Source organism: Zea mays, chromosome 2, assembly GCF_902167145.1.
Source record: "Zea mays cultivar B73 chromosome 2, Zm-B73-REFERENCE-NAM-5.0, whole genome shotgun sequence".
Lineage (NCBI taxonomy): Eukaryota > Viridiplantae > Streptophyta > Magnoliopsida > Poales > Poaceae > Zea > Zea mays.
The window spans coordinates 38,754,314-38,769,211 of record NC_050097.1 but is presented as its reverse complement, the minus strand read 5'-3'; the positions used below and the strand labels follow the sequence as shown (position 1 = coordinate 38,769,211).

Here is a 14,898-nt window from a genome sequence, read left to right as displayed (position 1 = left end):
CAGCCACTCGAACGTGGAACATCTCCAGTGTTGATTTTATCTGTAACGTCTGCATTATTTCATTTTAGTTTTATTTCGAGCACACTCATTTAATTCCGACAAAGTTTTCTGAAAAAAATATATTAGCATCTATTGCACTAATAAATCATATTTTACGGAGAACATATAAAATTATTTTGATGTCCTATATACTGATCTATTTTTGTATACATGTGATCAGAATTTAAAAGATATGACTTAAGATAAATGAAAGTAAACTAGTATAATTTCAAATAGGAGTATTCACTAATGTTCGGTGCTTATTACTCTCCTCTTTATGGGTACTGGCCATTTCGATGTAGAGATTTCTACACTGTACCTTAAGCTGATATGCATTGCTGAATTGTGGTGCTGTTTTTTTATTTCTAATCGCCAAACTATCTAGTGAGAGCATATTTAATGAGACATGCTCAAATTCAACCGTAGCAAAGTTCATCTTGGTTTAAGGCTGATCTCATCTTATGTTCTTGGGACAAACTAAGACATATATGCTTAACAAACATGTTAATACCCGTCATTAGTTTTACCACCCAACTACTCAAATCATAATTATACTCTATTGGTTTGATTTGGTTGTCTGCACCATCATATCCTAGACCACCATGTATCCGTGTGCGTTGACTCTATCTAAGATTTTATTTGGATGCTTACACGTGGGACACACCACCTGTCTACGTGGATGCAAAAACAATAACATTTTGAGGCCATTTATTGCATCTGCTCGTACGCCCATAATAGGCGTATCCCGCCCTCCGGTCAGGCTCGTGAGCCTGGCTTCGCGCACGCTGGATATAAGAGTCATTTTTTCTACAACAAACAATGTATATTATATAAAACAGGAAGCTTCATCTTTGCCCACAACAAATCAAACTCTATTTTTTAGATAATGGGAAAAACTACCCGACCTTTGCCTCCATAGAAGCTACAACTGCATATTATAAAACAAGATAGAAAAAACTGCCATGTCACACGTCACTAGACCAGATACCAACAACACGAATTAAGAAATCTAACTACGAATCCTATAATAGATCCCCATCTATAATGTCGGAGAAGCTGCATCACGAACACCTCCATGTTTCTGCATGCAGTCTTCAACAAATCGAACTCTATATTAGATGCTCTATGTGTCTCGTTAATTCAGTTACTCATGTGTATGGTCGGGATCTACCATTTGACAACAATGCATTTACAATGACCTAGAGATAATGGCCTTGGGTTGTAGGGCCGTAAGACGAAGTGTGGTGACCTGTACCATCTCACCCAAAACGTCGAGACGTTCATAAGGCGAGCTGAGGCAACACCATAGCAACATGTGGAGACATTGACAATTTTGCCATTATCATTTGTGGGCTTCGTCAATATGTCATCGGACTTACAAATCATAGACACAGATGGTCCCATCAGTCATAGACACAAGATGACATAATAACAGGAAGCCAAAATTAAGAGTGAAAAAATTACAAATTTCTCCAACATGTGAAGCAGCAAAATAGCAACAAGATGATGAAATGAAAAACAGGAATAAGATGAAGGAAGAAAGCATGATTCGGCCCACAACCAGCTCATACTACTCTGTCCTCGTCACTACGTCACAACGATGCCGTCTCTCTATCCTCCCTTATCCATCCGCAATGCAACCATTGTTCTCTCTCTTCCCTCTCTCACGCCGCTCCCTCCGGTTCCTTTTAGAAGTCGTTTCAGACAACATCTCACATACCAAGACATGATTAATTTGGAGCCTAGTTTCCAACCGTACCCTTATTAAATGTTGTTCATTTTCCTTCCTAGCAGGCTCCCACTTTCAACCAGACAGACGACTTTCTTTTTTTGGTTGCGCACTCTTTTTTTTAATAACTACGAAGTTATGAAGTTATTTTTTTACACTAAAAAGTTAAAAAAAACTTGTAATTTGGAACAAATGAACTGATTTATTTATATCTGGAAGGTTTCATTCGGATTAGAGAAGGGCAACTAGCCGTGCGAAAACTTCCATCCCGGCCCAACTTAACTGAAGCTTAAAGGGCCTTAAGGCCCATGCCACGGGACCAACTTACACACGTGGCCCTACGGAGACATAGAAATCATCGTCGTCCTTGCGCGCCGCCACTGCCCACCGCAGGCCGCAAGTCTTGCGGCTCCTGCCCGGCCCAGCCCGGCCATTGCTCTTTCCCAGTTCCGACCGCCCGAGCCCGAAGCCAGACCACGCCTTAAACCCCGTCAATCCGAGATCCGACGGCCCAGATCTTTCGTCTCTGCCTCTCCCCGTCTGACCCCATCTTCCCGTCCCCCCGCCATGTCGCCGCCGGCTGCCGGCGCGGCCGCCAACTCCGGCGACGGGACGCCTCCGTCGCCGCGCGAGCTCTACACCATCCCGGCATCATCCGGTAAGAATTCTCTCTCGGCGCGCCCTTCTTCCCCGCGTGCTCCTACTAGGGTTACCCCCGCTGAGCCGGCCGCCTGACTGAATTCCTTGTCTGCTTCCGCCACCCCACAGGTTGGTTCCGGTGGGACGGGATCCACGAGACGGAGCGGCGGGCGCTGCCGGAGTTCTTCGGAGGGGCAGGCGGCGCTGGGTTCGGGACGGCGACGCGGAACCCGCGGATCTACCGCGAGTACCGCGACTTCATCATCGCCAAATACCGGGAGGACCCGGCGCGCCGCCTCACTTTCACCGAGGTCCGCAGGGCGCTTGTCGGGGACGTCACGCTCCTCCGGAAGCTCTTTGCCTTCCTCGACTCCTCCGGCCTCATCAACTTCTCGGCCTCCTCGTCCTCGGTCCCCGCGTCGCGGCAGCAGGAGGTGGGGGTCGTCGTGGAGGCGCCCGTGGGTCTGCAGGTGACGCCGCGTCCTCCAGCGTCCTACTTCGCCGAAGAGAAGCGTGTAGCGGCGGGCGGGGAGAAGGAGAACGAATTCCGGTTGCCGCCGCTGACCTCCTACAGTGATGTGTTCGGGGAATGGGCACCTGGGAAGGCGCCTATATGCGGTTTTTGCGGTGAGGAGTGCAATGGTGCGGATGTTGAGACGCTGCAGGTACTATGAAAGCTCCAAAAAAGGTTTTCCCCCCATGACATTGTTGTTTTTTCAGTAGTTTTGGGTTTAGGACTATGTAGTGGTGCTAAAACCTAAAAGGTAGAATGTGGAATATGCAGTGCCTAAAAGCTACAGCTCAAATGAAAGCAAGTCATAGTATCTAGGGTATATGTTCATGGACATTTCCAGCATGCTTGAGAAATACTGCAAACTTGTGTAGGTCGTTTTGAACTGATATATCCATTTTTGTCAAAACAGGTAACATAGAGTAAGCTCCAAGAAAATGAAAGATGGGGCAAATAATAACTGGTGCTACTGTAGTACTGTATATTACTCCCTCCGTTCTTTTTTATTTGTCGCGTTTTAGTTAAAAAATGAACTGACGGTGGACAAATATTCGAGAACAGAGGTAGTATTAAGGGGGTGTTTGGTTTCTAGGGACTAATTTTTAGTCCTTTTTAGTCCCTAAATTACTCTTTTAGTCCCTGTGTTTGGCAATTTGGGGGACTAAAGAGACTAAAATAGAGGGACTGAAAATTAGTCCCTGAAAACCAAACATCCCCTAAGAGCATCTCCAAGGACTCTTTATTTTTGACTCTCTATTTACCTCTTTATAAAGATTAAACTCTATATGTAGTATCTCATTCTAACAGACTCTCCAACATGCAAGTTTGTTTGGATAGCCGAAGTGGCTAGCCAAGTTTGGATAGTGAGGCGGATATCTTGGCGAGTTGAATGGCTAGTCTGTTTGAGTTATTTTGCTATTAAGTAGCCAAAATTTGGTTTGATGAGTCATTTAGCTAGTCTCTTGGAAATGTTTGCTATGTAAATGTCTAGTCCCTAGGATTAGAGTATTTTGAAACTTAAAATTTTCATTTGGTAACATTCGAGAATTCACTCATTAGTATGTTCTGTAGATAATAATTGCCATGGGAGATGAAAAACATATATTTTCCTTTGGACCAGATGACAAGGTGAGGTTGGTAGATCCGTAGATGATAAAATGGACCCCTCTTCTCTGTCAAAAGATGCTAAAATCTGGTTTGAATTCCTGCACACACAATCTGCTCACTCAGTTCTAGTGGATATTTTGTCATATTGCCAAGTGGCTCTTTCCACTAAGCTGTGGTAGCAGCTACGCATTGATTGAATTGTACATTTTGTTCTTATGGGTACATCAAGCAGTGATGAGAATTGGGAAATATTTGCTCTGTATTCATTAACATTTCCCATATTCACTTTCAGGATGGTTTTAAAGTATGTTCAAAATGTTCCAAAAGCAATAATGATAATATCAAGGAAGAGGCGAATAAATGTCCTGGTGACAAAAAAGAGAATATGGAAAATCATGCTTCCAGTGCATGGACAGACACTGAGACGTTACTCCTTTTAGAAGGAGTCCTAAAACATGGAGATGATTGGGATCTTATCGCTCAGCATGTCCGCACAAAGAATAAATCAGAATGCATAGCAATGCTTATTCAATTACCTTTTGGCGAACATATGCTGGGCACAATAAATGGTAAATTCGTTAGCAGGCTCCACATAAACCAGACAGATGATGGAAAAACGAACCAGCACATTATGGAGTCTTCAAGTCACTCAACCGAAATGGCTGATGGCATGCAGATTGATGGAAGTGAAGATAGTGCTGATAAATCAGTTGAAGAATATCCTACAAAACGCAGACGATTGTTTTTTTCAATGGATGCTACCACTTCATTGATGGAGCAGGTAACTAGGCCTATGACAAAATGTCATGAAACTCACGTGCACGTGCTTATGATGCATATAAGTTTTAAATAAGGAGCATACTAACATTTGTTTATGCTACCTCAGTTAGCTATCCTGACCACAGCAGCTAGCCCAGATGTTGCTGCTGCTGCTGCTGATGCCGCAATTAAAGCATTTGGCAATGAAAACCCGCAAGCAAGGAAAGCCTTTCGCCTCAACGAGCAAGAATATAAGACTAAGGCTTTTGCTTCTAATCATGTCCAACAGATGTAAGGATGAGTTCGTATTGTTTATATGTTCATTTGTCGGCCAGTGTTGGTGCAACCTTCTAATATTTTTTTTGCATGGCATGCTTATAGTGACCACAAAGTTAGCAATAAGGATACGGCGATGCATGGCCAGAGTGGTTCTGGTATGTCAGATTTATTTTGTCACATTCCAAGCTGATATAAATTCAGTGTCCACCTCATCTTTTCTACTTTGCTCATCTAAAATCTGTCTTCCATTCATGACTCAGATAAGCAGGAAAAGAAGTTCATTGCTAGCGCATATCAATTGAGGGCAGCTGTTGCTACTGCTGTTGGTGTAGCTGCTGCCCGTGCTAAAATGCTTGCAGACCAGGAGGAGCGAGAAATGGAGCTCCTAATGGCGTCTGTAATTGAAACTCAGGTGCAACTCTAGTCCTTTCCTGCCTAAACTTCTGCCATGACAGTATTCTAGATTTGTAGTTCTACATATGTTAACCACATGTGTGAAACGATGTATTCTGAGCAAAAACTCATTAGAATTCCATAAACATTTTTGGCTCCATAGCTTCTTTCTTAATCAATGGCTAATGGACATGATAAGTTTAAAGCAGGATAGCAATAATGTATAGCTCTAGGATGTCAGTAATGATCTAAATTTGGTTCAGCACTTGTTCAATTAGATTTCACCTTCCATTCCCACCCAGTTACCTTGTTCTTTCAACAGAAGTTATTAATAGCTTCTATATGTGACCAACTAGTACTTGTCATCCTTTTCGTTTGGAGTGGAACAAACTTTGAGGCTGTTTGCTTTGAGGAACAGGTGGCACATCATGAGCTCATTCCATGAAATTTGGTGGAATACTGGAATCACCTCTTTCCTCACGGTTGTACTAATTATTAGGTTGAGGGACAGTCAGGGTCAGCCCATTCCATTGCACAAACCAAAAAAAGTGGTGTGAGACGATGGATCACCCCATTACTCAAACCAAACACACCTCATATCACTTAGAAAACTAATATGGACTTTGTTCGATCACTGATGTTTTTTTTTGTCTGTGTCTATGTTTGCCAGCTAAGAAAGATGCAATACAAGATCAAACACTTTGAGGAGCTAGATTCACTCATGGATCAAGAGTACACCGCTATACAGCAAATGAAGGGATCCCTCATGAATGAATGGATAAAGGTCCTTGAGCATGCATTCCGGGCTGGAGTGTCTCTACCGAGAGATGAATTGCTCACCAAACTGTTGCTGAACTAGCCGCCCATCCCATGAGGACCTGGCTGTAGTCGAGTAGTTCTCTGATATGCGTCACCCCCTTGACTGTTGCTGGTAGATAGCTTCCTGCGTGGGTGCGTCTGTAAAGGTGCCGATTGTGCTTTCGATTTCTCAGAATTTTGGGGATCAGAACAACCCTTCGTAACTCTTTGCCCTGTTGTACCAAACTAGGTTAGATGGCAAAATTGCTGAAATTTTCTTGTAGCTGTTGACATGTATGGTTTCGTTCGTATGGATGTGAAAATGGTACCTCAGTTTTGGAGTTTCAAATCACTGGTTTAGAACATCAAATCGTCCAGAGCATTCAATCTAGATTCGATGGTGTTTACTCTTATCTACATTTCATAGATAAAATAGATAAAGGATGATGTGGAAGGCAGAGAAAATAGATAGAGGGTGATGTAGAAGATTAGAAATAAAAAATGGTACTCCCTCCGTTTCTTTTTATTTGTCGCTGGATAGTGTAAAATTGCACTATCCAGCGACAAATAAAAAAAAACGAAGGGAGTACAAATCATTTGATTACACGCTTGCAATAAACGAGTGATTGCTTTGGCAATGAAGATAGCCAGCCGGACGGTGACCATTTTTGCAACTGACGAGCAACCTAGTACAAAACGGCCAAAACCCTCGCTCCCAAATCTTTTCGGCCTTTCCACTTTCCAGCCCCCAGTTACGAACAACCCCCTCATGAAGTCATGGTCATGGCGAAGAGCGAAGGCCCGTCCGCCGCCGCGGGGCTCCGCCCACGGCAGCGGGGCGCCTTCCTTCTGGGGGAGCCAACCTGGGAGGACACCGGCAGCGGGCGGTGGCGGTGCGCGGAGACGGGGCACGAGCTGCCGGAGCGGGAGAAGGAGGCCTACGCGCGGTCCCGCGCCTGCCGCCTCGCGCTCATTGACCACGCCGTCGCGCACAAGAAGCCGCCGCTCAACGCCTTCAAGCCCCACCCCGAGCACAAGTACGCACTGATCCCGTCTGCTCCTTCTGCTGCTATTTCGTTCTGTCTTGGTGCCTGTTCCTACTCGTAGCTCATGTGAATTTGTTCGGCACTTACCCTTATGCGAGCCTGAGGGTTCAATTGGATGTCCATTAGTGCTAGTGCAAGCCCAGGGGCTTAACTGGCTATGCATTAGTGCTAGTGCGGTGCTTCAAATGATGCTAGAGTTCTGCATCAAAATGTATTTTGGCATGATGCTGTGGTGATGCCACATCTTATCCCGAGATAAACTAGTGACAAAATGCCACATCTTAACAAGCTAGGTAAAAGTTAACCATTGATGTCAGAGAGATTGTCTGTACCTTACCGAGTAAAATTCATTATTGACCAAATGCAGATTCCAGTAGAACTTGGCTGGAATTATGCTACCAGTACAACCAACTGCATAAAGCCACTGCACCATCCCTGTGTAACAGAAAAACAAGAGGACCAGATGACTTCTGGTGAGATGGCTGATGGACAATCTGTGAAGTCAAATGAAGAAGTGGCAAAGAAGAGCAAGCCAAGCAAGAAGTACAAGAAGAAAACTAATGTTTCCAGTCCATTGCCAGGAGAACCTAAACCAGAGATGGATGGTTCAGATGATCGCAATTTCTGGGTGCCTCCTGTCGAGGGTCGCTGGGATGATGATGACGGGAAAAAAAGATGGGAGTTGTCACCGGGAAAGCACACATTAGCAAAGAATGAAGGTGGTTCTGGTATGCGTGAATTTGTCAGACTAAACTGCATACGCCATCCCTGATGCTAGTAATAATCAATAGTTCATATCACATTTGCTATAAGTATTTGTTGCATAGGTAGTTTTTGCTCAATATTTTAGTTGTTAGATGAATAACTTTTCTTATACTCCTTTATGAAATACTGGGAGTGGGAATGTATCGGTAAAAGAAAATTAAAATACAAAGTAATTACATAACAGGGGTCACGTCACGTGGTGGCCCAAATAAGAGCCACAGGGTCCCTAGTGCAGAATATTAAGTAATAACTAATAACCAAAACTCTTAACCGGTCCAATTTTTCAAAGCTCTATTCATTTTGCCAGGACAAAACAAACCTTGAAATATTTGATATTCACTCAAACTTCTCTTCCATCTATCCTTGTCAGGTGGATTTTTTTAAATAACAATTTGTTACGCTATGTTAAAGAATCTAACGAGGTAACGTGAAGGGTTCCTTGGAAAATATTTCCTTGAATCCAGCTTGAGAAATAACCATCCCCAACATGTTAAGAAAAACATGGTAGTATTCCATGTTGAAAAGATGTTGCTTAGATATACACAAATACACCTTAAACAGCCCTAAGAAGATCTTCCACACCCCAGATATTGGTTATGCATGAAATATTTTATTTTTTGATTGCACTTTTGGTACAGACGTACAGTTGGGCCATATATATTGGATGTCCCCTAGCATATTTATTACAGCAAGCTTTTTTCCAACTGTACAGATGTGAGGTTCATGTGTGATTGGATTGTACCTACCTAGTGCTGTTCAGTAGTTCTCTTCCTGTTTCTGGAATTCATGATAATAGTCTGTTTTTCAATCATGACGAGTCAGCTGTTAAACCATGACATTTTCCTTGTCTGTTTGTATCATAGATGCTGCTGCTGGTGGTGGTGATAACGACGGTGGTGATGAAAATGTTACGGCTGAGAAGGATGACGCTGAATCAAGGGAACTTGCCTCAATGTATCTTCGATTCAACCTTTTGCTCGATTCAATGAATAATGCCTGCTGTCACATAAATAAGCAAGGTTTTCAACTATTGTGTGGCAGGACAAAGCAAATTTCTTCCTGGCTGCAGCTAAAGCAACAGATTCGGGCACCCGTGAGCGCAGCCTCCTTTCAAAGTTCAACGAAAGGGCCTAAAAGTCAGCAGGTAGAATCTTTAGAATGTCAGCAACAAGTTATTACCAGGGCCGGCCCTGAGATTTTGGGGGCCCAGAGCAAGACTTAAACCTGAGGCCCTCTCTTATTACAACACATATATACATCTTGTATCACTTATTAGTTTAGGTGCTAAGCAATTGTTACAATACCGGTAAGAAAAAAATTTCATCCTCGAAGATAAAAACAATATCTCAGAAATTTCAAAATTAGTATGCCTACATTACCTTTCTTTCCTAGTAGCATACACATACACATTCGAAACAATTCTCGTCACTAAATAAGTCATAGCGCATACATTAGCATTGATGTCATGCATGCTAGTCTTTACACCTATTTTATATCCCTTAGCAACGGTGCTAGCTCATTTCTCTCTAGTTGTTTTCTTTTAGCATATATATTTCCACTCTGGTACCGAGTATTCATGCAATGTATTGACGGTTTCATTAAGTAAACCGCCAGTGTATATATATTTCCACTAGCGGTGTACTTAATACAGCCGCTAGTGTATATACATCCTTTACACTGACGGTTCAGTTAAGGGAACCGCCAGTGTATATGATATTTCCAGTAACGGTTTACTTAATAAAACCACCAGTGTAAATACATTATTTTCACTGACGGTTCTGTTAAGTGAACCGCCAGTGTATATATATTTACCACCATATCCCAGCAGGTCCTTAAGCTGGTGTGACGCATACTCTCCGTCTTCAAGTCCTCTGTAAGCCTTAGCAGCCAAAGCATCTGTTCCATGATATTAATGCACTCATCCGCCCTCAAGTGGTTCTGTTGCTTCCTTGAAAATTGGTGGCTTGGTGTCCTAAGAAGTCCTTAAGGGTGTGTTTGGTTGCGGGACAGCCAGGACAGGGACGTCCTCTGGCGTCCTCTCTCGTCCCTCCAATTTTGAGGGACAGCTGGGGACAACACTGGGATAGTCATGTCCCAACCCTTGACACTGAACCAAACAACCTTATTTGAGAGATCATCACATCCTGTCCCGTCCTATCATTGCAACCAAACACACTCTAAAGGTACTATAGTGGTTAGCTTCTTGGCCGCCTCGATGCGGTCCGCGACGAGTATCTTCGGCAATGTTACGTAACAAGGCTTACGTAACACTCTAAAATTTGCCTAATTTTAAAACCATATTTTTAGCAACTCTTGAGATGGTGCCGTTCAATAAGAAAAAACAGAACTTCTGATGCCGATGTGCAATTAGAGGCAAACAAAACACATCAGCTACCATGCTTGACATATCAGTTCGACAACGACGTCCTGTACAGATCCAGAAACGGTCGTCGTCGTCTCACAGATGAAATGATAAATACGTCACGGAGCACGCACACCACACACAGCTAGCTCCTCGAATCCTAAAGCAGGAGTACGTAAGGTAGGAATTCCTGTTACATTGTTTTATCCCTCGAAAAATAAATTCAAAATAAAACGATACACACACGCACAAGCGCGCGCGCGCGCTACTCGAAGGCATAGTTTTATCAGGATTTTGTCAAAACATACACTAGATGGGATAGCAAATCGATCGTTCCTTCCAATCGAAGATAACATATTCATTTCACAACAGAACAAACAAACGCAGAGATAGTAGCATATATATATACACGTCACTTGGATCACAGCAACATGCAAGTATATTATACTCCCTCCGGTTTAGTTACGTTAAAAATAAACTAGCTAGGAACGGAATGCATGGCGGAGAAACGTCCGTCGAGCTCATCATCGCTTGGCGCCTGCACGCGTACCCTTCGAGCTACGAGCACGAGGGGATGCTTCCTGTGCACGGTGAGCCCGGTCTCCTGCTCCAGATCAACGACCCCGCCGTGCGGCGCGCGCCAGTCGAAGCAAAACAGCAGGTTGGCCAGCAGCAGCTCGACCACGGAGGTGGCGAAGTGCACGCCGGGGCAGCTCCTCCGGCCGACCCCGAACGGCACCAGCGAGAAGCTGTCGTGCCACGGCTTGTGGTCGCTGAGGTCCGCGATCTCCTCGTGCCGCTCCGGCACGAACCGCGCCGCGTCGGCGCCCCACGCGTCGGGGTCCTGCCCGATGGCCTTGGCGTTCACCAACACCCGCGTCCTGGCCGGGATCTCGCAGCCGTACACCGTGCAGGGCTCGATGGTCTCCCGGGGCACCAGCAGCGGCACTGGCGGGTGCACCCGCATCGCCTCCCTGATCACCTGCTTCAGGTACTTGAGCCGCGGGAGGTCGGACTCGCGGACTATGTCGTCGTCTCTGCCGACCACGGCGCCGCGCACCTCCTTCTGCGCCTTGGCGAGGATGTCCGGGTGCCTTACTAGCTCCGTCATTGTCCATTCCACCGTCGCCGCCGCTGTGTCTGTCCCGGCGATGAACATGTCCTAAAATACGCACACGGACGGTTATTGTCGATCAAGAAACTTGTCAAAACGCACGTAGCATGCAAGCTAGCGTACCGTAAGGATGCCTTTGATCTGGTCGCGGCTGTTGAACGTGCTCTGGTAAGCCGGATCGCCGTGCAGGCGAAGGAGCACGTCCACCAAGTCCTCGCCCTTGGACTTGGAGGCATCGTCGTCGTCACCGCGCTTGCTGAGGTGGTCGTCGATGACCTTTTCGTAGAACGCGTCGAGCTCATGGAAGTTCCGCTCCAGCCGCCTCCGGAGGCCCCGGAGCGCGTCTAGCCACCCCAGCCACGGCATGTAATCGGCCACAAAGAAGCCGCCCAGAAGCTTCTGCGTCTCCTCGAGGACGGCGCTGGCCCGGATGCTCTCTTCCTCCCCGCCGCCGTCGCCGAACGCGACGCGCCGCAGGATCTTGTTGCTCGTCGCCATAAGCTCCTCGCTCAGGTTCACGGGAGAGCCGCTCCTGGACATGTCCGTTACGGCGGCGACGAGCGCGGCGGCCTCCTGCTCCCGGACCTCGCGGAAGCTGCGCACGCGCGGGGCGCTCAGCAGCTCCGACAGCGACGCGCGGCGCGCCGTGCGCCAGAACCCGCCGTCCGGGGGCGAGAACACGATGTCCTGCAGGCCGTAGGTGATCCTGGTGGCCGCGCACAGCGCCGGGCGGCCGGACATCGCCCTGTCGTTGGGCTGGAACACGGCGCGCAGCGCGTCGGCGGTGGACACCACGAGCGTGCGCACCGACCCTAGCCGGAGCAGCATCACCGGCGCTGCGTGCTTGGCGGCGAGCGCGGCGAGGGCGTCATGCGGGACCGTGCCCAGCTGGTGGAGGTTGCCGATGAGCGGGAGGCCTCTTGGGCATGGGAGAGAAGGAGAGCTGGTGGCGCGTCTCTTGAACGCTGCGACCAACAGTTGCTTCAGGTAGAGGATGGTAATGGTGGTAACGAGGACAAGGAGGGCCCATGGAAACAGCTCATCGTAAGCGCGGAGGGTCTCCATGCACACCCTGCTGTTTTGGTTATGAGCATAACATGGTGCTAACGGTATATTTATTTATAGGCTATAAGCGAGAGTTAGTTTTGTTCAAGTTGTTCACTACTAGCTAGTAGTGTTATCTCTTAGCCGCCGACTGCCATCAAGATTCAAGAATGCTGTTTTGTCCCGAATATAGATGGTCAAACGGGCCATCCGACACAACACTGGCACAGTTAGGCACTATTAGTAATCGTGTCGTGCTGTGTCGGTACTAGTGCCTAGTCATCGACCCAGACACTACACTATAGTGTCTAATTGAGCCGTATCGGCACTATACGACACTAACACCTAATAGTGCCCGTGTTAGTCCAGACACTATTTCGCTTTGAGAGCTCAAAAAACATAGAAGATCTTTAAGATTATATGTACAATTTTAGAACTTGAACATGTATAGCATTATAAAATGAATTTATTATGCTTAAAACCATAACAAAGCACAATTCACAATCACAAGTACATATCCAATCAAATCTATAGACTACTAGTTGGTCTAAGGCGTGCCTAATCGTGTCGACCACCTAATCATGTCGTGCGTGTGCCAGCTCATCGTGCCAGGGTGGAGGCCAAGCACAACACTAGACCTGTGTCGTGTCGACACTGGCACTATAACCATGCCTCTGCCATGCTGAAGCACTATGGGTCATGCTCTGCTTAGTGCCGACCTATTTAGCATGGCCCACTAGGTCATCTACTAGTCCCGAATATAGGGAGGTCCAATGTCCACACACACTGTAGCTAGGACCCGAGAAAGCCTGGAATCTTTTGTGTCTGTCTATCTAATGGTTATTTGAAGAATCAAAACATATACTTGTCTATAATGGTTATTTCAAGGATCTTTTGTATATGTCTATATGTTTTATAGACCAATAATAGTTCATTAACATATGTTGGGTCTCGTATAAGCTAGTAATGCTAATTGCATCATAACTCTATATAAAGTCCTATGTAACCTGAATTGCTGTTTTTGTAAGTTTTTCATGTCATAACACAATATTTATCTAGTTATGATTTCCTATTCATTTTCATAGTTTTCCCTGTTAATTTATTACAATGCGTCTCTATGTGTGTTTGACCGTTTAAGACTTTTGTACAATAAGTAAAACAACATGTTTATCACCATTTGTTCGATAAATAAATTTTAGCGCAAAACGCAGACCTCCCAGAGGACTACCGGCAGACCATCCATGAAGCACTTTATCTGGCATCTAGCAATGCATTTAATGCTATTATAGCCATTGATATAGTCGTTACATATAACCATTGTGATCTAGCCATTCATATTGCAGGAGTGGATCGTCCGGGCTAGGGACACAGACAGTCCGCGTGTGGTCAGAACAACAGTAACAACTAGGTGGTGGTTGGAGGCTATAAATATAACCCCAGCCACCCCATTTAATGGCATCCAAGTGATCCAATCAACACAAGCACTCCTATTCATTGCAATAGCAAGAGCAAGAGCTTCCACTCCAAGTCACACTCAAAGCAATAGAGATCCACCAAGTGCCACAATTAAGAAGTGATCAACTAGAGATTAGTGCCTTGAGAGAGACGTTTGAGAAGAGTGTGTCATTGAGTTTCTTGTGCTCTTTTGCTTGGTGTTGTTCATCCGTACTCTCATTCCATTCCTATTTTCATTCTTTATAAAGGCTAGAAAGAGACTTTGTGTGTGTGGGGATCCGGGGATCCTTATGGGGACTTCATGTCCTTTGAATTGAGAAGAACACTCAACCGGTATAAGGGACCGATTGAGAGAGGTAAATGATTGAAAGAGACCCGTCATAAATAGACTCCTCAGTAAAGAGGTAGGTTTCCTTATGAAACCAAACTCTACTAAATAAATCGTGTTGTCCTTTGTGTTGTGTTGTGATTGTGCTCGTGGTTTATTTCTCCCTTCCATATTGAAAGGGAATTAGGCTTACACCTATTTCCTAATTGATTTTGGTGGTTGAATTGCCCAACACAAATAATTGGACTAACTAGTTTGCTCTAGTCTATAAGTTATACAGGTGCCAAAGGTTCACACTTAGCCAATAAAAAGACCAATAAATGGGTTCAACTAAGAGAGCAAGGGATAACCGAAGGCAGCCCTGGTCTGGCGCACCGGACTGTCCGGTATGCCACCAGACAGTGTCCGGTGCACCAGGGAACTCCAAGCCAAACTCTTCACCTTCAGGAAAACTCAGAGGCGCTCCACTATAATTCACCGGACTGTCCGGTGTACACCGGACAGTGTCCGGTGCTCCAAGGAAGAGCGAC

General features: G+C 45.6%; 3 protein-coding genes across 3 annotated transcripts; 2 read left to right on the top strand and 1 right to left on the bottom strand.

Annotated features, from left to right (window-relative positions):
• Positions 1-2,322: 2,322 nt before the first annotated feature.
• Positions 2,323-6,600, top strand: LOC100285161 (uncharacterized). Its single transcript, NM_001370702.1, has 7 exons — positions 2,323-2,426; positions 2,537-3,072; positions 4,318-4,806; positions 4,912-5,075; positions 5,166-5,218; positions 5,324-5,475; positions 6,127-6,600. The coding sequence occupies exons 1-7, from the start codon at positions 2,336-2,338 to the stop codon at positions 6,313-6,315; spliced, it is 1,674 nt and encodes a 557-aa protein (NP_001357631.1). The 5' UTR covers positions 2,323-2,335; the 3' UTR covers positions 6,316-6,600.
• A 276-nt stretch (positions 6,601-6,876) lies between these two features.
• Positions 6,877-14,494, top strand: LOC103648567 (uncharacterized). The gene is made up of 5 exons (XM_020548262.1): positions 6,877-7,291; positions 7,747-8,028; positions 8,929-9,019; positions 9,107-9,209; positions 13,929-14,494. The coding sequence occupies exons 1-5, from the start codon at positions 6,892-6,894 to the stop codon at positions 14,160-14,162; spliced, it is 1,110 nt and encodes a 369-aa protein (XP_020403851.1). The 5' UTR covers positions 6,877-6,891; the 3' UTR covers positions 14,163-14,494.
• LOC100382386 (putative cytochrome P450 superfamily protein) lies at positions 10,744-12,608 on the bottom strand. Its single transcript, NM_001175131.1, has 2 exons — positions 11,665-12,608; positions 10,744-11,589 (listed from the first exon to the last, which is right to left on the bottom strand). The coding sequence occupies exons 1-2, from the start codon at positions 12,604-12,606 to the stop codon at positions 10,906-10,908; spliced, it is 1,626 nt and encodes a 541-aa protein (NP_001168602.1). The 5' UTR covers positions 12,607-12,608; the 3' UTR covers positions 10,744-10,905.
• Positions 14,495-14,898: the final 404 nt, after the last annotated feature.